The sequence below is a fragment of the Camarhynchus parvulus genome, chromosome 5 (genome assembly GCF_901933205.1).
Source record: "Camarhynchus parvulus chromosome 5, STF_HiC, whole genome shotgun sequence".
Lineage (NCBI taxonomy): Eukaryota > Metazoa > Chordata > Aves > Passeriformes > Thraupidae > Camarhynchus > Camarhynchus parvulus.
The window spans coordinates 17,044,633-17,067,703 of record NC_044575.1 but is presented as its reverse complement, the minus strand read 5'-3'; the positions used below and the strand labels follow the sequence as shown (position 1 = coordinate 17,067,703).

The window sequence follows — 23,071 nt, the reverse complement described above, 5'->3', positions numbered from 1 at the left end:
TGTCACTTGTGATACAGCAGCTGCTTGTGGCAGGCCTGATCCTGTCCCTGGGGTTGTGCTGATCTGTGGTGCAGTGTGTTACATCAGGTGTGGGAGCTGGTAGCTTTATTAGAACCCAGGGCTTTGTGCTGCCCTCTGGCACTGTCCCAGAACTGAGCTGGTCCTGTTTTTGGTACAGATAAAGGCCAGATGACTTCTGCCTGACAAGACCTTTGGAATCTGCAAGCTTCATGAAGTGTCTTCTGCCACTGTTTCCCAGGCTTTTAACTGTGCTGTACCTGGAGGATTTCTTCTGAGAATGAACCATTCTCTTCCTCTTCATACACTGAAGTTTGTTTGGATGGATATTGGTTTTGGGGGCCTTTTTTAGGCTTAGAATTTAAAGGATTGAATATCATTTTAGCATTGGAGGTTCTGGCAATCTCTGAGCTTGCCACTCCTGTGGATTATCTAGTTTAGCATCCTGAAGTAGAGGAGGTGACATCTGAGGGTGTAAATGAATCAGGAATCCCTTTGCCTATGTTAATTACAAGGGCCAGTCTTGCTGGCTGTATTGAATGCTGCTGATTCAGTGCTGGGCTTGGCAAAAAAAAAATAATTCCAGTGTATTATGGAGGCAGAGTGTGGATTCAGGCTGCCATAGTTATGCCATGCATGGAAAAACTTTGAGTCCTGTTTCAGAGTGGGCTGTCAGCACAGAGATTTACACTGATTTATCTATCTTAGTGTTCTTACATAGCAGGATTGGTAAAATAATCTTTAAGGGAAGCATTTAACTACTAGCTACATTTTTGCACACAGGTCATGTGTCAAAGGTTCATGTGAACATCTGTCTCTTGCTGTTCTTGTTTGTGTGCTCAGCCCTGCAGGAAGGGTTGAGCAGAGGCTTTTTCCCTGCTGGGGTCTGTGCAACCCTCTGTGAGCAGCTCCTATCCTGCTCACACAGTAGTTTTCAGAACTTCAGTTGTGTTTTGGCTGGGGGTCCACTGCTGATGTCTCTGGGAGAAAGGTAGCATTAGTTTCTAGATTTTGCCATGGTTCCCAAGGTATGCATCCTAACCTTGTGATCTGCCTGATGCTGCTCCAAGAAAACAAGAATCATTCTAGAGCAAAATGCCAACACCCCTTGCCAGAGGACTGCTTTGGAACTGAGCTTTTGATTCTCAATTCCTTGCTGGAGTCTGCCCTGCTTGTGCCAGGCCAGTGGGGAAGAGTTTGGGGTGTAAGGTGACACTTGACCTGTCTGAGAAGGGAGGGCACAGCAGGCCCAGCAGGCAGTGCCCTCACAGGGGCACAGGGAGGGGCTTGGCGTGGATTGGAGTGCTTGGTGAGCTCTGTGAGCATGAGAGCTGGGCATGATGCAGGCTCAGAGCCAGTGCAGGGTGTCAGGGCTGTTCCTCTTGTCTGTGTTAGGGTTTTAGCAGTCACACAAGCGTACAGTGGAAAGGATAGGGAGGAAGACTGGCTGCTGTGGGACAGAGCCAGCCATGTCTCTGGTATCATCTCTGAACATGAAACAATTGCCACCTGAAAGCACACAAGAAAGCTTTCTGCAGGGCTTAGGCTGATAGCTACCAAAAGCCACCACTTCTGCCTCTGGGCAGACCAGAGAAGAAAGGCAATTTCTCATTATGACATGGGTTTTGGTCTCTTTCTCCCCTCCACTAGCTTTCTCTGGATGAGTACTTGTTTTTGAAAACATTGCTTCAAACTCAGTATTACTTGGTCCAAAGTGAGAAGCAAGGATCTGAGCTGCACCTTGTCTACTCTTTGAATTCCCTTTTCTTGTCATCCCATGCTGTCTGAATTGCACTAGAGCATTGACAGGGATTGATGCATGGATGAAGATGGAACATGGCTTTCATGGGGGTCCTCAGCAGCTTTTCCTTTTCATGCACTGTAATGTCATTTAATTTCTCTAATGCTATGAACAGAAATGCAGCATTGAGCCTCGTATTAGGGCATTACAGTAGGGAAAGCTTAGACTAGTGGGTGTTGCTGTTGTGGTTGTGACAGAGGGATCCTGGCTGGCTGCCTGCTCTGAGCTGCCTCTGCCCTTCCTATCAATTGTTTCACAGCAGCAGCTGCCCTGTTTTTGGTTTTGTGTTGCAAAAATAAGTGCTCCTGTCCTGACCGCAGAAACAAAGCGAGTCTCAGCTTGCACAACAGCAGTTCTGGCAAGGCTTTGGTGTGCCAACACTTCATCAAGTCCAGTGCAAAAATTTAGCTGGAGACCTCATCAAGCCTGTGAGTTCTTATGCCTGCTCTCCCTGTTTGCTTCTGTGCAAAGCAGAACAATGAGCCTTAAGGTGAGGTATGAGTGGTGCATCTGCACTTGGGTTTGCAGGAGGGTCCTACCCTGCAGGTACCAGCTGATGGATGGGCATGTGGCAGTCACCGCTCTGCCTCGTGAGCTGCTCTGTGCAAGAGGTAAAAACCCTGGCAACTTAAAGCAGATCCTCATCTTATGTTCCTCATATCTAGCATGTGGCAATAGCTCTGGTTCATCTATTAACCAGTATCTAGAGCACACTAACCATATCTTTTGGCTCAAATGGGAAAAGTGTCTCCTTTTGGTTTGGCGTTATTTAAACAGGTAGCATAACTGACAGCTCCCCCTGCCCCAAATCCCCCAAGTTGAAATAGAAAAGCAAACATCTTGGGACAAACATGTTAAGAGGGAGGCTTCTGGTTCTGAAGCAGTTGCAAATGATCTGAATTTATGTAGCCCTCCTGCTGCACAGTGTGTCCTGGGCTAAACAGTTTGTGTCTCTGGTCTAAGCAATGCTGAGCGTGAAGAATCTGAACCAGAAGTATTGTGGGCTGAGCCCTTCTTTTAGTATCTGCCTCTGGCTGCAAGAGCTGGCCTTTCTTGAAAAGCTGTCTTTTTCTCTTGGTGTTCGCCCTTGCCCTACCTGTAAGGTCAGAATAGGTATTGCTGACTGTAGTCTAACAGGGATCCCTAGGAGTTGTTCCAGTAGGTATCAGTGTCTCTCATTCCCGAGCAAAGGGGGAGAAGCACCATTATGTACCCCTGGTGGCCAGGCTTTCCAAGAACTCTCCTTTACAAAATTGTTTGTTTGTTGAACTCTGAGGTTAAATCCCTGCACAGAGCCCCTGATCTTGCCACAGGGGAACAGCTGGTCAAGCAGTAGGACTGTCTGTAAACTGAGTGGGTGTGGTTGTGAGGGGAGTTGTGTTTACCTCCTAGGTATCCCCAAAAGCAAAAGTAAGTTTCCTTCCTGTATGTCTTATCTGGAGCCAAGTGAGCTGAACTGTTTCTTACCTGATACCAAAATAGTTGGAGAGGAGGATTGACTCAAGACCTTAAATAAAATAAAAAATATACATCAGAACAACAAAAATTAGGGAAGTCCCAGAGGAACAGCTTGTTCTGGTACATGCTGTTTCTCAATCAAACTGGCTTACAGGAGGATGTGCACAGATGAGGAAAGAGTTGATGCTTTTGAAGACTTCACTGCTAGCTGCCATCCCCCAGCCTCCAATGTTTGAAAATGGGTGCTTTTTATTTGTGTCAAATAGTGGCAGTTGTACAACTTCTGGCCAGTGAGGGATATTCTTTCCACAGCCACTGTTTTTAGGTGTCTGTCCAGGATTTCAGATGGAAGTTAGAGTTGTCACCAGCAATGGGGTACACCTATCACCTGAGCATTTCTAACAAGGGCAGGTTGTAAAACATTGCTCTTTATTTCCTGCTGGCATGGATTTGTCTTTGGGGCCCCCTCTGACATCTCTTCAGCCTCTCTGATGGACTGTCAGAGAACATCTTGGGTCAGGTTTCCATTCAGGACAAGCTGGCCTTTATTTAGCTTGGCTGAAATGTTGGCTGGTTTTTGCTCTCATGGGACAATAAGTGGAAATCAGCTTGCTTCAGCATGAGTGTGGAAAGTGGAACAGAAGTCTACCCAAGCAGTGGGATCTTTCACAAACTGAGGTTATTGCCCACAAGAATTGGGGTTGTCCTTGGGTCACTGGCACATTGCTGTGCACTGCTCCTTGGGATGAACAAACAGGCACTTCATGATGATCTGAGCTACCCGTGAGGAAACACCCAGTAATGTTCTCTGTTAATTATTTTGTAGATGTCAGTTTGAAAAATTCTGTTTATAGTTTTGTAGGTTTCTTTTGGGCTGGTGACAGGAGTGTGTTGTAATTAGGACTGTATCATCTCCTGGGAGAGACCAGGCAGGAAAGCATGTGCATTGCTTACTCTTGGTACTTAGAAAAGAAGCAAGTGCAAGAGCTGTGCTTGCTGAGCTGGAGCAGCTTAAGGATGTGCCCTGGAAGAACATGGGAGAGCTCTCCTGAAACCTCTGCTCATTGTCAGAGACTGACTTTTAGCTCTTGCACATATGTGGCACCGAACAGCTGCCAATAGCAAGAGATGGGCAACCAAGATAATTTTGGGGAAGATCATGCTAATAAATTCCTTCTGACTCATCCTATTCCTAAATTTACATCCAGACTGGGATCTACCAGTGGGATAATGAGAATTCCAGCAGTGTTCAGCAACCAGCTGCATTGAAAGCAAAATGTGAAGATTTTAGCTGGGAACTCTTGAAAGGGACATCCGTGCTGAGTATCACACAAACGTCCCTGGAACAGAGAGCTGAGCAGAACTGAAGGAGTTCTGGAATGAGGTCCCTGGTTACAGTACACAGGGCTGGCAGGATTCCTGTCCTGAAAATCTTACAGTCAAAATAGCTTGGTCATGTGATTCCAAACTGAACAAGGCATAGGGCTGTCCAGGGCCTGGGGGAATAGCAAAAGTACCTGTGCTTCCTTCTGCTACTTGGCTTCCTTTCGAAGCTGTTGGTGTGTTGGACCAGTTGGAGCCCTACCTGGGTAATGGGAATGAGGACGGAGGAGTTGCTGATGTGTAGGAAGGAGTCCATTTGTTGGTGCTGAATGAGAAGCAGGTTTAGTGAGGATCTGCAGTTTCCTGCCTGCCCCACTAGTCCAGGCAAGTTATGGCATCTGCAGTCTGGGGTGTGACCTCTCTGTGCTTCCTGCCAGCAGGGACAGAGTGCTGCCCCTATATCCACCAGCTCTCTGTGCTCTCTGGCCTTAGCTCTCCCTCCCTGTGGGAGAACTTGTCCTTTAGGCTTGTATCCTATTTACTGTTGCACTAGGTAGGGAGTGGGAATGTCCATGCCACAGGTGATCTTTGTGCTGACACAGAGCTCTCCCAGAGAGACCTGCAGTGTCATGGGTGAGCTGCACGGTTGAATATTCAGAATGCCCTTCCCCCTATTTAGCTTGCTCTGCTCCTATTTTTGTCCGTGTCTTAGGCACTTTTTTCCATTTGAAATACTTCATGGGTCATCTGTGATTTTACTGGCTGGCAAATAGATACCAATATGATCTAACATGTGGCTTAAGAGGAGACCATCATGGTGCCCTTGGTGCCAAAGCCCTGCTGCTGCTGATGTCAGTCTGAAGAGACCTTTCTTCTCCACTTCTCCTGTCGAGCAGTGTTTAGGCTTTGCGATGCTCCTCGTCCTCATGCACTGCACAGGTTTGGAGTAGCCTTTCTGTTCCACCCCAGAGCTCTTAACAGCAGTTAAGGGTCTCCCCAGCTGCCTGGCTAGCAACAGTTTTAGGTGATCCATCTTCAGATCTGCTGTCCCAGGGGCAGAATAACAGCAGGCTACTCTGCTGGGGTGTTTGTTTACAGTTATAAATAGCATGTGTTGCTTGAATGCTTTTCAGGTTAGAGTTTAGGGGCTGCCAGCCAGTACAGACTTAGTTACTGGCTTATTTTGGAGTTGAGCATGACTGATAGAGATGAAAGTCAGTTGTTAAAGGGAGCAGTCTAACCCTATGTCAATAATGTGAGCCTGGATTGATACAGCTTAAAAATGAAGTGTGAGCTAGCAGCTGCCTTCAGGCTTTTCCCATGGGTGCCACTACCTTGCCCCTTGCAGCCACTGCAGATGACAAATCAGAAGAGTGGGGAGCAGCTGGCCTGTCTTTTCTGACAAGGGACATGTTAGGGTGTTTCAGGACATAACTGAGTGATGCTCCTTTGCGTCATCGCAGCTGAAATTCAGATAAGGGCAATAGCCCTGCAGTACTTGGGTTTATGTATAACAACACCCAGTGGGGCACTGCTGGGGGTGGGGTAAAGAGGAATGTGGGTTTTCTAATGAAAATGAAATATTCCACATATATTATTGCAACATTTTTGAGGGATATTGCCTTAATAATATAGGGAAAGGTGTTGAATTAATTGGTTGGTGTGAGAAGAATGAAATGTTTTCACAGCAAACACTGCTAACTGCTAGGGATTGCCTCTGCCCCGTGGTATATACCTCAATAAGGAAATACAAATTTAATTCAGCTTTTTCACATGACTCTGTGTCCTGAATCACTAGATCCATAAAAAACAATGAGAATCTTTCCTAAGGGCTGCATCTGGCACTGGACTAGTCCTAGAAATAATTGAGAGCTGTTGGCTGACCCCTGTTGGAGTTGTCTCTCTTGACTGCCTCTAATTCAGCTGCTCCTTCTGACGGACTGCAAAGAGAATTTGAGCTGGTTTTCCTGGAATAGCACTTCTGGTAGTAACAGGATTAAAACACTGTCACTTCTTTTCTCTCCTCCCAAATATACTTCCAAGAGGACTTGTCATCTGTCATGGATCTTGCTACATAAACCTGGTTTCTTTGGCTGACCCCTCAGCTGGCCTTATTTCCCGGAAAGCTGGTGGTACTTCAGGCCACCCTGTGCCCATGCCTTCCCACAGAGCAATTCCACATCCAGCTTTGGTGCAAGTGATTCAGCAAGTCCAACAGAATCACAGATGTCTTTAAACAGAAGTGCCTCAAAGCTCCTGTGGGTATGCATGTATGCACACATGTATAAAGGGAACCCAAAACAAAAAAAATCCAGAAAGTATTCAAAGAATGAACTTGCTATTTAGCAATAATCTCACTTTACCCTCCTGGGTATGAAACACTGATAGAGCAGGCAGCTGCAACTCGGGGCTCCCCTCAAATGCTGTTTGCTGGCATAGTCAGGACTTTGCTCTCCTGTTTTTGTTAAAAAAACCCAAACCCCTTCCAGCTCACTTTTTTTTCAGTCATTAGTTGCAGTTGTTTTCAGTATTGCTGTCACATCTTTCTGCACACTGAGATGCCAAGCCTGAAAGCATCGTTCCCTAAGCAAGCACCATCTCCTGGATAATCCACACTCTCCCCAGTACAGCTTTTGCACACAGGGGTCTCCCCTCAGCTGCATGCTCAACACTCACCCCCCCACAATGGGGGTTTCAACCAAGCCAACAATTCCTTGCAAGGCACTCAGTGCAGAGGATTTTCCTTTATGGGGTTGTGTGAGTAAGGTGCTGGGCTGGGATTCCTTCAGTTTTTGCTTGATTGCAATTTCTTTTGGTGTTTTTCCTCCCCTGACAGACATGAAGGTGTCTTAGGGAGCGTTTTGAGTGCGAATGTCTCAGTGATTATAAAGTGTATTTCTGTGGGGCTGACTTCTTCCGTGTTAGGAACGATGTTGAACCATGTGGCTACTATCTGAAACAGGCTGGGCTCAATGGCTTACTGCTAATTGAGTAAATAAGATCAGAATTAGACTGCTAAACATTGCTCTAGGACAGAAGACTGGGATTAGAGGGCTAAAAATTGCTTCAGAGGGGGAACTTTGGCTTTTCTGCTAAGTTGCTACCTCACAGTGCCTAAAATCCTGACCTCAGAATCTCTGGTCATGTTCAAGGGTCCAGTTCTCTGCGTGCTTGAGCTACTGGTGTTGGTGGGTTTCCTAAGCCCAGAATCACGTTCCCAGGCTGCATTGATGGAAAACATGTTGCTGGCACATGTGTATTGCAAAAGACTGGGATGTGTCAACATAGCATTGAGGGTTGTTGCTCTTATCTCCATTGTATTTATTAACCTGGGTCTAACTTGAGTTCTTTCATTTTGCTGCCTTGTTTTGCAATTGAGAAACTGAGTGGGAGAGCGAAATGAGGGGACTTCCAGATGGCTTAAACTGGTAGTCTTTCATCCTTTTCCAGGAAATGACCTCCAGTTTGATTGGAGAGGAGTCTTCATTTGTAAAAGCATGCTTCTTTTCTCCTGGTTTCTCTAATTCTCTCCCTCATATTCTTCTCACTTGTATGTTCCTGACACTCCTTGGAATGCAGTGATTAGCTAGTACTTAGAGGAACTATTGGATCTCATCATGGCTGGATGTATGTGGAGGCAGCAGTCAGTCAGTGGAAAATGCTGGGTGCTGTAGTTTTGTATTTTTGCTTCCTTCTATCCCTTTTTTCTTATTTTAGAGCTCTGATGTGCTTGCCAGATGGAACTCTGAGTGACTGAGATAATGGGCTTAGCAGATACCTTCCCTTTTGTGCAGCTGGGATGTCTCCTCTTCTCAAACCCAGCTGGGACACTGTGTGAAAGGGTAAAGCAAGCATTCCTTCACAAGACCTCTTGCTATCAGGGCCTAGTTTAGTGCTGTGAAATTGGATATGGAAGGGATGGGATGCCAGAGCCTCTGCAGGAGGAACTAAGTCTCTGATTCCCTAATGGAGCATTAGTCCCTCTTGCTCACTTGAGATGTGGCTGACACTCACAGCAGTTGGGATCACTTAGCTGGAAAGCACCAGCTTTCCTGTTCTGGCACTTCTGCTTACTGGCTGATGATTTGTTTTCCTGTCAGGAAAAAGATGCTTACTAGAAAAGTTTTATTGGAATATGTTTTGAAGTGGATTTATCCATAAGCTCAAAACTGTAGAAGTATCAGCCTTGTTTTCTTTCTCAGTCTGTTTTCACCAGCCCTGCATTGGCCAGTGCAATGGAATCTAAAAAGCAGTGTGAGGCCTTAGTGTGAGAAATAGTCAGATGCACATGATCTTCCTTGACTTCATCAAACATAAGTAAGAGGAGCGTGGTTCTTTGTGATAGGGGTGTGTGAGGCCCAAGACAGCAGACTTCCATGACTTCTCTAACATCCCCTGTAAATAACCTCTTGGTTTGAGTTTGTATTAACCAATGGGAAGAAACCTCTGGGGAAGGCTGGGAATGAGGCTTTCCTGTGCCTAGTTTTGTAAAGGAGAAGACTGGTTTGGGTAGCATTTCACGGTGCATTTGTCTCGTTGCAGGTGAGGCTGGTGCCAGCATTATTCGGGCGTCAAAAGAAGCCCGGAAGAGGTTCTTGGGCCCACTCCACCCCTCTTTCAACATGGTGAAAACCATTCGGATGTCCGTGTCCAAGATGGTGCCAGACAATGGGCATGAGGTTGCAGCAGGACGTTTGGGTATTTCCCTGACACGGGTCTCTGATGGGGAAAACGTGATCCTGTCAGACTTCAATTCCAAGGAGGAACTGATCCAGGTGAATGGACTCTTACTGCAGAGGGCTGGGCAGGAGCTCTGTGCAGTTTTGTTTTGCCTTTGTCTCCAAGTGTCCTTAGTACTGGAGTATAATTGTCAGCACATGCCAGCATGGTGTTCTGAGAACAGTAATAGTTTCAGTAGGCTTTGATCTGATTCTTAGATTCTGGATCTCTTTCTCCCTCAGGCCTGTATCTGCAGCACCTTCATCCCTGTCTACTGTGGGCTGATACCTCCAACCTTGCGTGGAGTGGTAAGTAAGATTCTAAGATGATCCTTCATTAAATTACATACTAATGAGTAGGTTTTGACAATGTTATTGCCTGCTGGCAGCATTTATCTGAAGAGATGCAAGAAATTCCCAAATAAACAACTTCCAGCAGTGGATAGGCCTTCTTTCCACTGCTGCATGCAGTTGACTATAAGTGTCCTGAAGACCAGTGGATTTAACATATAGTAATAGATGCAGTCTGGGGAAGGGCTGGCTGGCTTAGCAGAGTGTTCTCATGGCTGTATGGTCCAACACTTTCCATCACTGAGGCTCCAGCTGTCTGCATGTGGAAAGAAGTTTGGCCCAGGATAAAAGTCATGAGTGTAGTCCCTCTCCCATGTCCTGACACTTTGTGCAGGGCTTTAACTAGTGGTGTGGATACTGGCCCTTTTTTCCATGGAATTCTTCCTGTCCTTTCTCTGACAATAATGCTCTGCTGCATGCCAGAGCTCTCTTAGAATTGTGTCCAAGGCTGCCCAAGAGCAATCTCTCCCTCTGTGTTTGCATATTAGAAATGAAAATACGTGAAAGCTGTGCAGAGCTGCAGCATTTCTGGATATTGCAGTCATGCTTTAAGGGTGTCCTGGTTGAACTTGGCTTCCCTTGTCTACACAGGTTAATGAACACATTAAAAGGCAGGGATTTTGCAAACTACACAGTCAAAAGTGAGAGAGAGAACTGTTATAAAATATGTGCCCTGATTTACCATAAGTGATCTGACCAAAGTGTCTCTGTCTGTCAGAGCACAGCATCAAATCTGTTCTGATTGCTACCTGTGTCCTAAAAGTGAGGTCAGTTTTGCTCCTGCATAATACACAGCTTGGCTGGTTTTGTCTTGTGCAAGCATGTTGGTCAGGGAAATGACCTGGAGGAGATGTCCAGTGTTATCCAGCCCTTCAGAGAAGTGACAGAATCAGTAATAGTTTGGTATTTGCTCAGCAGCTGCTGCCAGGGCTTTTTCCCTTCAGCTGGTAGGACCATGGCAGTGGCTCTTGCCTTGCACCCCATTTGGGGGCCAGTTCAGGTCAGTGTGCATCAGGAAAAAATCTCACCATTCCAAAACTGTGTACAACATCAGGGTTTCTGGAATGTGCAGCTGCCCTGGCACACTGAGGGATAATCACTTCTCATGGGAGAAGGTGGGGAGGAAATATGAGATGAGGAAATTTAATTCCTACCTCTTCCCCAGAAAAGCATGGCTCTGAAGGGGGATTGCGGATGAGGTGAGAGGCTAGTTTGGGTTGGGTATGAACTTGGGAAATGGTTTTGAAACAGAAATGCATGATTCTCAGCATGCCTGTGGTGACTGTATTTGTCACAGAATAAACTGACTGGCCTGGCACAAGGCAGTGTTTTTTCAAGGCAATGTTACTGTGTGCAAGGTGCAAAATCCATATTTTGCCTTCCTCCTAAATTTTTTCCAGTGTTCAGTTCTCTGAGATCTGGTAGTCTCATGGAATGGTTGATGGAGATGGGCAGGGGCGTTTAAAAAACCCCAACAACTTAAATATTGAGAAATCGAAAAGTGACCTGTCAGCACACACAATAGCTGTGAATTATCTGCAGCATGAGGGTGAGATGAATCCCTGGCAGGGGTCACAAAGCTGATTGTCAAATCATGTGAGTGAGGGGCCCTGTGCACGGGATGACATAAGGGAATGGAAGTGGGCACCCCAGTCTATGAACCATCCCCTAAAGCTGCTGCTGCTGCGTGTGCTGCAGGCAGCTGGTGGCTCCAGCCTGTGGCTTTGGGCTGTTCTGGCTTTGCAGGAAGCTGGAGAGTGGTTACACTTGGGCTACTGGAGGTTCAGGCAAATCTAAAGTGGCAGCTGAACTCTACTGAGGAATGTTAATCAGCATTGCTTGCAAGCAGTGGACCGAAGAGTGGGGTGTGCAGGTGTACTCCTGGATTTCCATGGAGTCAGAAGGGTTTGCCAATCAGCTCTGTTGGAGTTGAGCCTTTTTTCTAATGGCATCTGTGCAATCATGCTGCCACCCTCAGGGAAACGTGTCTTCTGCATCCTTACTGCAAAACTAGTGTTGTCCAACACTAAAGCTTACCTCCTTTTTCTCGAAACAAAAGTGCATGCTGCCTGCTTTGCTCTGTTCTGGTCCCACTCAGCATGTTGGAATCTCATCCTTGCAAAGGGAGTCAGGCAGATGTCTCCAGCTCTAGCTGTGCCTAGTCTGGCTCTCAGTGGAGCAGCTTTGGGAAGAGGATGACAGTGGCAGTTTGCTGTGGTTGCTTTAGGCTTAGGGAACTGATGTCCACTTCAGAAGGGGGAGGGAGTTCTGTTGATTGTTGGCATCTCTGTTGTCAGAAAACATCTTGAGAGCAAGCTGTGTTAGTGTTTCTGAGAGGATGTACTCTACCCTTGAGTTTAATCTGTCCTGTCCTTCCACTTTCTTCACTGTCCAAATTCAGGTGGTGTAGGAGTCTCTAAGTGCCTGTCTTGACACAGTGTTTGGTGAGCAAGGGCTGCCATGAGGATAAAATATCCTGTCCTCTGAGTTTGGGCTGCTGTAGCCTACCACTGTAATCACAAGCTGTCTCCCATGAAGCTGTAGGCTCTTTGCAAAGGTAGCCCCGAGGTTTAGTTTTCCTCCCAAGAAGGGAATGTGCAGTCCACCCTGACCCTATTGCATCAATGGCAGCTGGCTTGCTATAGCTGAATTTAGTTGCTTTCAGCCCCTGAGCCTGTGAACTGTTCCCCAGGCCCAGAGAAGCTGATTGAGGTCTCTGTCTTGTCCGCCATCCAGAGCAAGAGAACAAAATGCAAAGCAGCCTCCAGGCCACACATCTGATGTTTTCCTAGGCATTGTGCAGCAAAAGAGCAATGTTGGTGGTCAGTCTGCCTGTGAAACAAGAAGAAGCAGGCTGCAGAATGGAGCACCTCCTCCTTCAATCAGCATTTCTGTGCTCTGCCTGGGTTTAGCCTCTACTGGCTCAGCTTCTCACCCAGCAGAGAGCTGAAAGATGTTTACAGCTGCTACTAGTGGGGCTGCATAGCCCCTGTATCATGATTTATGTTTGGGTAGGAAGGAAACAGATCCAGGCAGCAAATTGCAGGATCAACCCTGATATGAAACCAGCAGAGCTCTTCGGTAACTGAGGTTCACAAGAGCTGGAGTTGTTGCTCTGCAAAGACCCCCAGCTTCCTTCTCTTTTGGCTTGACCAACATCCTTTTCCTGTTATCTTTTGCATGTTACTTACTCTGCCAAAACCTGTGATAGGGATCGTCTTGCTCAGCTCCTTATGCAATTACAGTAGCCAAGGAATGTTTTGAGAACCTACTACTGGGGTTGCCCTTCCTGCAAGGGTAACACAAATGTGTTTATGGTACAGAAGTACAGAACATTCTCTGATAAGAGAGTGCCTGTTAAGAGCAAAACCCAAGTCCCGTGTGCTCTGTTATCACATCACAGCAAGTAGATTCCCAGTGTGTATGCATGTGCTGGGATTGCTGCTCGATAAGCCCACTAGCAACAAATCAGCTGGTTTTACTCACAGGTAACAAACCTGCTGCCAGTGGGGACTTGTGTCTGAGCTTATTCATTTTGAACACAAGTGAAAAATGGCACAATGTCACAGTGTGACAGCTTAGATCAGTGCTAATTTGCACTGCAGGTAGTTGTTGGTGTGTATTATTATTTAATTGGACAGCAGTCAGACCACATAGGAGTTGTAAGTCAGCAGTCACACAAGTGAATATGCCTTTCTTATGGAACGTTTGTGAGCAGCACACTCAACCAAGAAAAAGCACATAGCAGAAGGAGTTGTTATAAACAACACAGCTGTGCTATCGCTGGTTTTTATTCCTCCAGTGCTGGGGGATGTATTCCATTCCTTCCCAAGTTGTTGGCACAAACAGGAAAAGGAGTAAAATAGCTGCTTGATCAGTTGTGAGAATGAAGATTACTGCATTTGTCTTGATTTCAGAGATATGTTGATGGAGGGATTTCTGACAATTTGCCCCAATATGAGCTGAAGAACACAATCACAGTGTCTCCTTTCTCGGGAGAGAGCGATATCTGCCCACGGGACAGTTCCACAAATATGCACGAGCTGAGAGTCACCAATACAAGCATCCAGTTCAACCTTCACAACCTCTACCGCCTCTCCAAGGCCCTGTTTCCTCCAGAGCCACAGGTGAGTTTCCTGGCCACACCAGAACTTGGGGACCACGCATCTTGGGCACTGGCTAAAGTGTGTGCACTTTGGCAGGAGAAGATTCCAGACACTGTTAGTTTTGTATCTTGTGCTTTGTCTTTAATCTTGACATTATCAACCCAGTGACTTGCTAAACCTTGAGCACCTGCACAAGGGTTTGTCTTCTTTTTCTACTTGAATAGCTGGAATTCAGGTGGTAGCAGTTGCTTGGAAAGTATTCCCATGTTGCTCTCTCTAGAGTAGTCTTTGCCTGGAAATCAGGCTCACTGTAAACAATAAGCATGCATTCATGTGCTGAATTATTGGGCAAGTTTTTTCCCACCTCTTCTCTAGTCTTAGCTGGTTTTATCTGCAAACTCAATGGCCCTTCCTGGCATCTGCAGGGAAGTGTTCTGGGCTGCTTGTCAGAGTGACTGACTGAAGGCTGCCCACAGCAGCATCAGCTGTAGATGGGTAGCTGCAGTCTGTACCCACACTTCAGTGGGATCCCAGGTGTCCTTTCCAATTGAAATTGTCCTGTGATTCCCATAGCCAATGTATTGATGCTGTACCTCCCATTCCTGCTCAAAGCCCGATGAGCAAGGCTAGCAGGAATGAGGCTTGTTCTTGGGATAGCTCAGGAGTCAGGAGAATTCCTCTGAAGCCAGCATTGTGGTAGGTGTTTGCTCAGCCAGTTTCCACATGAAACTTTCCTTCCTCTGCCCACAGGTGCTGCGGGATATGTGCAAGCAGGGCTATCGAGATGCACTGCACTTCCTGAAGAGGAATGGTAAGGCGCTGGCTATTTGTAGGGTGCACTGACTTGTCTGTTCTGTGCCACACTTTGTGCCTTGGCTTTGAGAGTAGTTGATGGTGCATATGAAAGGAGGAAGGGAAGAACTGAACTGTGCCTCAGATACTAGGGTATGGAATTCTCATTAATGAGCCTAGCACTTCAGGAAGGAGAGGTGGAGTGTGACCTTGGCAGTTACCAACACAGTTGCTGGGCAGCAGTGCCATTTGTGCCTCCTGCAGACACCCGGCTGCTCTCCGTGTGCAGCTGGGTCTGTGTGCTGCTGCCCTCAGCGGTGCCGGACACTTGGGCGCTGCTCTCCTGCCTCCAGCCGCGGCAGCGCTGGGTGTGCGCTTGCTGCCACCTCGTGTCCGTGGACAGTGATGTGGACCGGGATAACTGGGATTGCACTGCAGGAGGGAAATCTTGCCTGCAAGATGGGTGACTGGCAGATTATAGCAACAAAACTCTGCAAAACAGCACCCTGCAGAACTTAAAGGGGAAATGTGAGAACTGATGGGGAAGGAGAGAATAAACTTAAACCGGCAAGATTTGTATCTCCTTGTGGTAAGCATTACAAGAGATGTAAGCTAAAGAGGCTGGGCATGACCTCAGCGTGAGAGGAGTTAGGGTGAAGCAAGGACTGGCACTCTGAAGGCCAGGCAGGGCAGCTGGTTTGTTTCATCCTTACAGAATAACTTCTCTTCTCAGGTCTCCTTCATCGTCCAAGTCCTGCCCGTCCTCTCCTTGCCATAGAAGCACCTCCAGGAGAGAAGGAAGAAGAAGAAACAGAAGCTGAGGACCAACTAGAGGACAACACTGCCCTTGCTGTTGTTGAAGAGCATATCTTTGAACACTTGCCTCCCAGACTGAACCAAGGTATGATTCAAAGGGAGAGATCACAGGTAATCTTCCTGTGCTGCCTGGTCTGCCTCAGAAGATTACTGGGCTATGTGGTTATTGTTTATAGCTGGGGTTGGTCATGCTCAAGGATTGAAATGACACCTGCTGAGGGTTAGATGGATTGGCGGGATCTCAGATAAAGTTGTGGCTCATACTGTGGAGGCTGGACTGGAGAGGTTGATTCATTTGACAGTGTTCTGCATGGTAAGGAGAGGAGAGGGTCTTGCTGCTCACTCCTTTAGAGTCTGATAAAGGTGAAAGCTGCTGGTTTTAGCTCTGCTCAGGGAATTACTAACCTGAGCAAGACCTCCTTAGAAGTGGGAGGTAGCTGCCTCAGGCTGAGTAACTTTTGAGGTATGACAAGAAAAGAGTGTCCCACTGGGGCTATTCAACCATGTTTTCTTCTGCCTTCAGCTCTCATGGAGGCTTGTGCTGAAAGAAGAAGTTTCTTGACTGGCCTGAGCAACATGCTGCCTGTGCGTGTGGCCACAGCCATGATGGTCCCCTACATGCTGCCTCTGGAGTCTGCAGTTTCCTTCACTGTCAGGTAAGCCTTGGGCTGGTCCCTCAGTGCTGCTCTTCCCAGTGCAGACAGGTATTTGATGTAGCTGTAGTGTTTGAATGGCCAGAAAGCGGGATTCTCTCTAATTCTGCACTGCTGGTATTCCTGGGGAAGAAGCTCTTGACATTTACCAGACATGACTAAAAAACACAACCAAACAAACCCCTACAAAACCAGAAAAACCCCAAGAACCCCAAACTTTTCCTGTGTCATTTAGTTACAGCTGCTACTTCTAGCTTGAAGAAGATTGCTGTGTGCTAGAACTTGCCCCAGAAAGTGGTGATAGATTTTTTGAGCCTTAAGAGAGACTTTGGAATTGGTGCTCTTTTAATCATATTCCCTTGTGTGGCCCAGCTAATGGTTGTCTCCTGTCTCTTTACAGGTTGCTGGAATGGCTCCCAGATATCCCTGAGGATATAAGATGGATGAGGGAGCAGATGACAGAAATCTGCAGCTATCTTGTGAAGAAAGCCAAGAAGAAACTGGGCAGCCATCTTTCAGCCAGGTGTGGCTGCTTTTCTTCAGAGCACTGTTCAGGAGGAGCCCTTCATTTCCCCTTACACCTTTGAATTCTAGAGACTCTATTCCACTGGAGCAGAGCAAATAAGGCACAAATTGACCAGAAGGAATTAGAACTCAGGCTGAAATACAAATCTGGTCCAGGGTTTCTTGGCTTTCCTAACTGTTGGATAGACTCAGCACGTGGTCCCTTTCCTTCGTCCCATTATAGGGTACAAAGTCTAACTGTCCCCTATTATGGGGGACATGGCCTAAAGTCTGATTAAAACAGTATGCCAGCTTATTTCATGCTCCTTCTAGAAGACAGAAGTGCTTGTCTTTGTGGCATTTGCTGGTCCAGGATCTCCAAGAAGTATTTGTGTTCAAATGACCTCTTCTACCTCAAGCCTGGTTTTTGTGGGGAGGGAATATGGTACCCAGGGAACACCAGAGAGTTTCCAAGTGAGACCAAGTGCTTTGGGCCTGAGTGTGTGCATGTGCTTCTGGACTGAACCCCTGGTTTGAGGCTGTGGCAAGACTGTTATGTGGATGAGAATAGGAAACTCTCTCAGTAATAGTCAGCGGGTCCCAGCTGTGATGTGATCCAAGTACGAAGGTGTGATTCTTACCCAAAAGAGTTCATAGTCTGAATAACTGAGAGATGTGAGCGGGGAAAAATGGGCACACAGAGACTTCTCACTAAAATCATGTAGTCAATTTAGTACAAAACAGGACTGTGGTAGTGGAGCTCTAGTCTGGTGACCTGCTCCAAGTCTTCTCATGTACCGAGTCTTTGCATGTATTTGCCTTTCAGGCTTTACTACCACCTCGAGCTCGGAGGGCCCCAGAAGCTGCCAATTTCTCCCCCGGCACCTTGTGGTGAAGCACTGCCCATGTGGATGAGGAGCCACCGCTCGGTTTCTGACGTCATGATGAAGTGGGAGGAGTACCAGCGCCAGCTCATGCTGGGCTTGCTCTGCATCAACGTGGACATGCAAGCCTCCCTCTTCCCTCGGGAAGGGTTTCAGTTAAAGCTTCCACCTCTAGGCTGTGCAAAAGAGTGCCTGCCACTCTTCTGAGCCTGCTGCTGTGAGGGGATGAGAGTGGGTGGGAAGGAGAATGGACACAGGGTGGGACCAGTCTCATCCCTCAGCAGCAGGCTGCCCCATGCTCCTGAATATGTTGCCATGGGGATTTCCCCAGGATGGACACTGGTGGAATTGACTGTAGACTTTTGTTGCCCCCTGGGCCAAGCAAGGGACCTTTGTGTTCACAGCCACACACAGGCTGATTCCTTGCTCTAGACTTGTGGTGAGGCCTGGCCATTGCCTGTGGCCAGGCTGATGTTGACCCAGCTGGGCTCTCCCAAATAGTGCACTTTGAATTGCCACTGGCTTTTTACCGCCAAACAACCAGGATGTAGATGACGCTCTCAAGTTCATACAGCTTTTACCTCCCTTGGTTTTTCAGAGCATATGTCTTGATTCCTCTCCTTAAATCATCTGACAACCTTTAGTTCTTTGTGCTACTGAAAGATGAAGGAGCCTCTTGCCAAACCAATTTTTGTCATGGCTTTCAAATCTTCTCCTGACTTTCTTCTTTGCTGAAACCATGTCCTTTCCTCTCTCCCTTAATTGCATCCACACCAGAAGCCGGAGCTGGTCCTGCAGCAGACTACACTGGAACTGCAGAAGTGTAGAAAAGTTACCTGTTTTCCCTGATTCATGTTGTCCTCATCTCTCCCTTTTTGATTGGGGTCCTCAGGGAGCTACTGTAACTTGAACTCAGAGTGTTAAGTGATTGAGCTTATTTGAAGAAGTAATTTTGACAGATTTTTTTTCCAGGGAAACATGTTGAATTTGAGGCCCTATTCCTCACTCTATGAATGGAATTGGTGTGGGGTTACCCTGAAAAAAAGCTCAGCCTGCTCATCTCAGGATCAATTTAGCAGCTGAAGCAATATGAAGTGGTCATAGGAAGATGAGAATTGTGCAGGGCATGTTATTTTTGAGAGGCTTGTGGTGGAGTGTCACAGCAAGTGCTGGGGAAGTGGCTGCCTCTGACAGGGGTCAGTTGGGCTTTGCTCCTTAAGGGGCTGTACAGCTGAGGCAGATTCTGAGTGGGTGATACAGAATGGATCTCCTGCCAAACTGAGGCTTTTATCTCTCTTTTGCTCAGAAAGTTTGGTTGTTGAGGCTTTGGAGCGAGAAGGATTTAGGCTTGTAGCTACACCAGCATCCCAGCTTGCCTGTCTCATGTTATGGCTCACAGGTCCTGCTCTGCAGCTAGCAATAGCAGGAGCATGAGAAGTGAAGACTGTTGAGGCACATGCAGCCCCTTGGAACTGGCTCCTCTTTGTCTTGCCCCTTAAAATCCAGAGCTGTAGCAGAGCAGGACTCTGCCTTGAGGCACTGCCTTCTCCACAGTGGTCATGGCTTGTGTGAGAAATATGAACCCCGTGTTCTCCACAGGGTGAGACGTGGCTTCCTGTGGGGATTGCATGGACTTAAGCTTAGGTCTTCACACTCTGACAAACCCAGCTCCTGGTATCTTTTTCTGCTGCTTGTCTTGCTACATGAGGCGTCTTCTACCTCTCCTAGCACAAACAGTGTGCAATGGCCAAAGCAAACATACGCTGTCTTTGCTGGGGAGCAGGACAGGGTATCAGAAGCTGATTACGTAGCCTATACATGGAATAGTAATTTTTAATAGACTGTTTTGCACCTTAGATTTAGAAAGGGAAAATAAACCCAGAAGTTGCGCTAATCACTGGAAAAAGTAGTAAATCTTCATGAGCAGTGTGGGTGACAGGGTGGGTGCTGTTTCCTACGAGCACAGCTGTTCACTGGGCACAGGTTTGGTGTTTGTGTGGAGATGGATAAGCATCAGGACTCTGCTGCAGTGGCTGTGCCAAGCTGGGAGGCAATGGAGTGGCCTCTGCCCAGGAGGCAGTGCAAGAATGAACTTGTGACTTAGATTGTCACCCCACTGCCCTTGCTGGATGAAACCGTGTAACACAAGGGCCTATGCAATTTACAAAGCAGGCCTGCACTTAACGCAGTCAGATTTAGTCTTAAGCTTTGCATAATTAAGTCAGGGAACAGGGAAGTCACTACAGGAAGAGGAAAAAATTGGAGGATTCTGAAATCAGGATAGAACATTCAATTACCAAACAAGTTGATCTTCTGGTTGTTTAAAGCCCACACTAAAAAATGCTAGATGCTAGTGGAAGTGAACCAGCAACAAGCTACTGTCACTTAGAGGGAGCAAGATGAATTTGATGAAAATTGGAACTGAGAAAAGGTGTTCATTTAGTGGGTTGGTATGGGATTTCTTTTCTTCCACTGTTTTGGACTACCTTCTTAGGGGGAATGGCACACGCACAGCTACTTAAATTGCTAAATACATGTCTCTTGTCCCTAGTGCACACAGAACAATTGGCAAGAACATAGAGATATTTAGTGGCAAGAAATTAAGGCATTTTTTCCAGAAGCAAAACATCTGAGGGGCAAAACTGCATAAGGAAAACCTTGTGTTTAGAAGCTGCTGCCCTTTTGACCTTTTTTTTTTTTTTAGTTCATATATGGGTGGAGAAAATGATGCAAGTATTTTTTTATCCCTTCTTCCTGGACTGGTAAAACCACTGAGTGATTATGTAAACCACTAAACTATGAAACAAAATACTCCTGGCAACAGAGTGTGCTAAGTTGCAGCTTGGCACCCTTATCCCTTGCCTTTTGCATCAGAACTGACTGGTCTGGTGCTGACTAGGCTGATGCCACTGTCTTCCAGTGCTCTGATCCAGAAGGCTTGGAGATTTTGGCTCATGCATTTGAGGAGACCAACAGCTGTGCCTGGTAAAAGGCCTGAGTTTTGTTCTGTGTTTCACCTCATCAGTAGTTTAATTTATTATATTAACTTCTCCACGAGAAACTTTTGTACATTTCAAACTATAACCACAAATCAAAGCCTGGCTTTAAAAATAAAGGTCTAATTCTTCACAAGGAAGTTCCTGGTTTTCCTATGCTAATTTGCAGGGTGTGAAGGATACTGGGAAAGTACCACTCTGTATTAACCCTTTCTTTGCCTCTTTTTATTTCCCAAGTGTTACAATGGCTATTGTGTGATAGCCTGTTGGCTTTATAGATTTGAGCTCTGATAAAGGAACTGCAGATCTGTTAAAAATACCTGACACTAGCCTCATTTTCCTTTTGAAAAATTTCACCCATTTGCTTGAAATTCTTGCTGCTCATCCATCACAGGATCCTTGCAAGGATCCATCACAGGATCCTTGCGAAGGATGAAGGAATTAGGGAAGATCACCTTTCTCACTGATGTAGAAAAAGGGTTGTGTCAGCTTGTGAATAGATTTTTGTTATGCAGTGCTGCCTTGTCTAGATGAGACCCCACTCTTTTTGAAATCTCTGGAAACCTTGTGATATCCACTCCAGAGCCTATGGAGGGCTTTATTACAATAGTGCTCACTGGAACTGTTCAGCCCCTTGTTCTGTGTGTACCTCGTGGTGTACAAAGTTATCTCCTGGGCAGCCATTGCTGATTAACCCTCACTTGCCAAGTCCATAGGAGCAAGGTCATCTGTGGCAGTCAGTCCTTTCTGCTCCAAATGGTGTGACTGGGCAGCCCAGCAGGGCTCCACAGTGTATGGTGAGTGGGAGGTCAGGTTCCTGGACAAAAATTCATCTTGTAGTCCGTGTCCAATGGTCCTTAGAGCATTCACTGGATTCCTGCAGGAGTCCCAACCCTTGCCCTTTCCACTGTTTCACATAAAGGGTCTGTGCATTCAGGAATCCACTATTTTTTCCTCCTTCCTGTCTTATTAATTGCTGCTTTTAACAAGGCTGATGGTGACCTTGTTGTGCACCTAACCAGCCCCTAACCCACACCACACTGTAGAGTTGTTTTGTGTACAACAGTCTGTGCCTATGGCATGCTCTGTAACCCACAATTAGTGTGTAGTGTAATTGGTTTGGTTTGCTGCCTGCCTACTGCTAATACTGTTGCAAGCTGATTTTCAAGGAATAGGAGAAAATACTGACCACTATGTACAGGACCTAGGAATTGTTTTTTCATGGCTTCTTGGAAGGCTGTGTACCTGCAACACTCAAAATAAAAGAGAATCTGCTGTCTGCCAGCACTGGGGTGTCCCTAGTACTTTTATATTCCCCAGTGGTTTTATTAATTTATAAAAATTATCTAGTAATTCACTACTTCTTTGGAGAAAAGAGCTTTCACTTTTGCCAAAGCAGGTGTGGGAGAAATACCTGAAGCTCTGTGTGTGTTTCTTCCTTAGGGGAATAAACCCATAGTAAATTTCTGCTAAATATATGCCAGATGTGATGGGTGGCAGGGCCGCCAAAATCAGAGGGCCTTGCCAACACTTTTCTCAAGCTTTGTTTCTGTCTTCTCCTTAAATCAGTGAGAGAATGGACCACCTCACCTGGCTGCCATGTTAGCCAGCTTGTTTGTGCCAAACACGTGCTGTGCCTTTACAGTGGGCTCTGGCCTCCTGTCCCTCTGGTGTCCGCCTTCCTGAGTGCAGCAGGACTCGCTCCCCTCTCCTCTCCCTCCTTCCCCTTGCCTGTTGGTGGGACATTGCTCCTTTTCCAACTTGCAGGCAGCTCCACTAGGACAGCCCCTAACTGCATCCACCTCAATCTTTGGATCCACATCAGCCCTCCTGCACAGGGAGCACAAAACTCTAGTTCCAAACAAATAACAAATGTAACTGAAATAAATACCTCTCACTTCTGGGGTTTTCTCTTATTCTTGAAAACAGCATCTAAAGCAGCTCTTTGAGCTTTGTGTGTCCTGGGACTACTCCACTGCTGCCACTGAGTTAGAGAAGACCTTGAAGCACACAACACATGTGGAGGTCCTTTGGAAATTATTGGTGTCAGAGCAGCAACTAGACCAGCAATAGCATAACAAGTTATGTATTTATGTGGCAATGTCACTAAGTAGTGTCCACAGTCACTTTAAAACTTCAGTATTAAATTGTTGAAGCTTTTTTTTCTTCCTGTTTCTATTTTCTAATGTTTTGCTGAAGAAAATGTAACTATTTATTTTGGCAGAACTGTATCTTCTAATAAAAACTTTCTCAGTATATTTACCTGGCTCTGGTAGGCTGCTTCTCTTGCTGTTTAAAGGTTTATTAAATATTTTTTGGATGTGCTGTATGATGTGGGTTTGTTTTGCTAGGCCCAAGCCCATTCAAGTTCCTCTTGGTGTCAACATTTATCAGTACACAAATAAAGGGGGCATTCATCTAGAGGTGCATTTTGGTCCAGTTCTGATTTACTCAAGCCTAAATGCCTCAAGTGCTATTAGCCTCTGTTTATTGGAGATCTGTGGCAGACACGGGTTTCCAAGAGGAATTAAGCACCTTCTTGTGGGAATAGCAGGTGTTTGGCACCTGTGAAAGTGTTAGTAAAACGTTATTCACAAATCTGAACCTTCTCCATTACGGGACCACCTCTTGAGGAAAGTGACCTGTCTTTC

The 23,071-nt window shown here is 46.4% G+C and overlaps 1 protein-coding gene across 1 annotated transcript in view; it reads left to right on the top strand.

The window, feature by feature from the left end:
* PNPLA2 (patatin like phospholipase domain containing 2) overlaps nucleotides 1-22,673 on the top strand; it is a 29,034-nt gene extending 6,361 nt beyond the window's left edge. The window contains exons 2-9 of the mRNA XM_030949752.1: nucleotides 9,143-9,375; nucleotides 9,562-9,627; nucleotides 13,587-13,796; nucleotides 14,526-14,586; nucleotides 15,301-15,468; nucleotides 15,907-16,039; nucleotides 16,437-16,559; nucleotides 17,367-22,673. Coding sequence (XP_030805612.1) covers nucleotides 9,143-9,375; nucleotides 9,562-9,627; nucleotides 13,587-13,796; nucleotides 14,526-14,586; nucleotides 15,301-15,468; nucleotides 15,907-16,039; nucleotides 16,437-16,559; nucleotides 17,367-17,631 — 1,259 coding nt within the window. The 3' untranslated portion in view covers nucleotides 17,632-22,673. The remainder of the gene's footprint in view (nucleotides 1-9,142; nucleotides 9,376-9,561; nucleotides 9,628-13,586; nucleotides 13,797-14,525; nucleotides 14,587-15,300; nucleotides 15,469-15,906; nucleotides 16,040-16,436; nucleotides 16,560-17,366) is intronic.
* The last annotated feature ends 398 nt before the right edge of the window (nucleotides 22,674-23,071 follow it).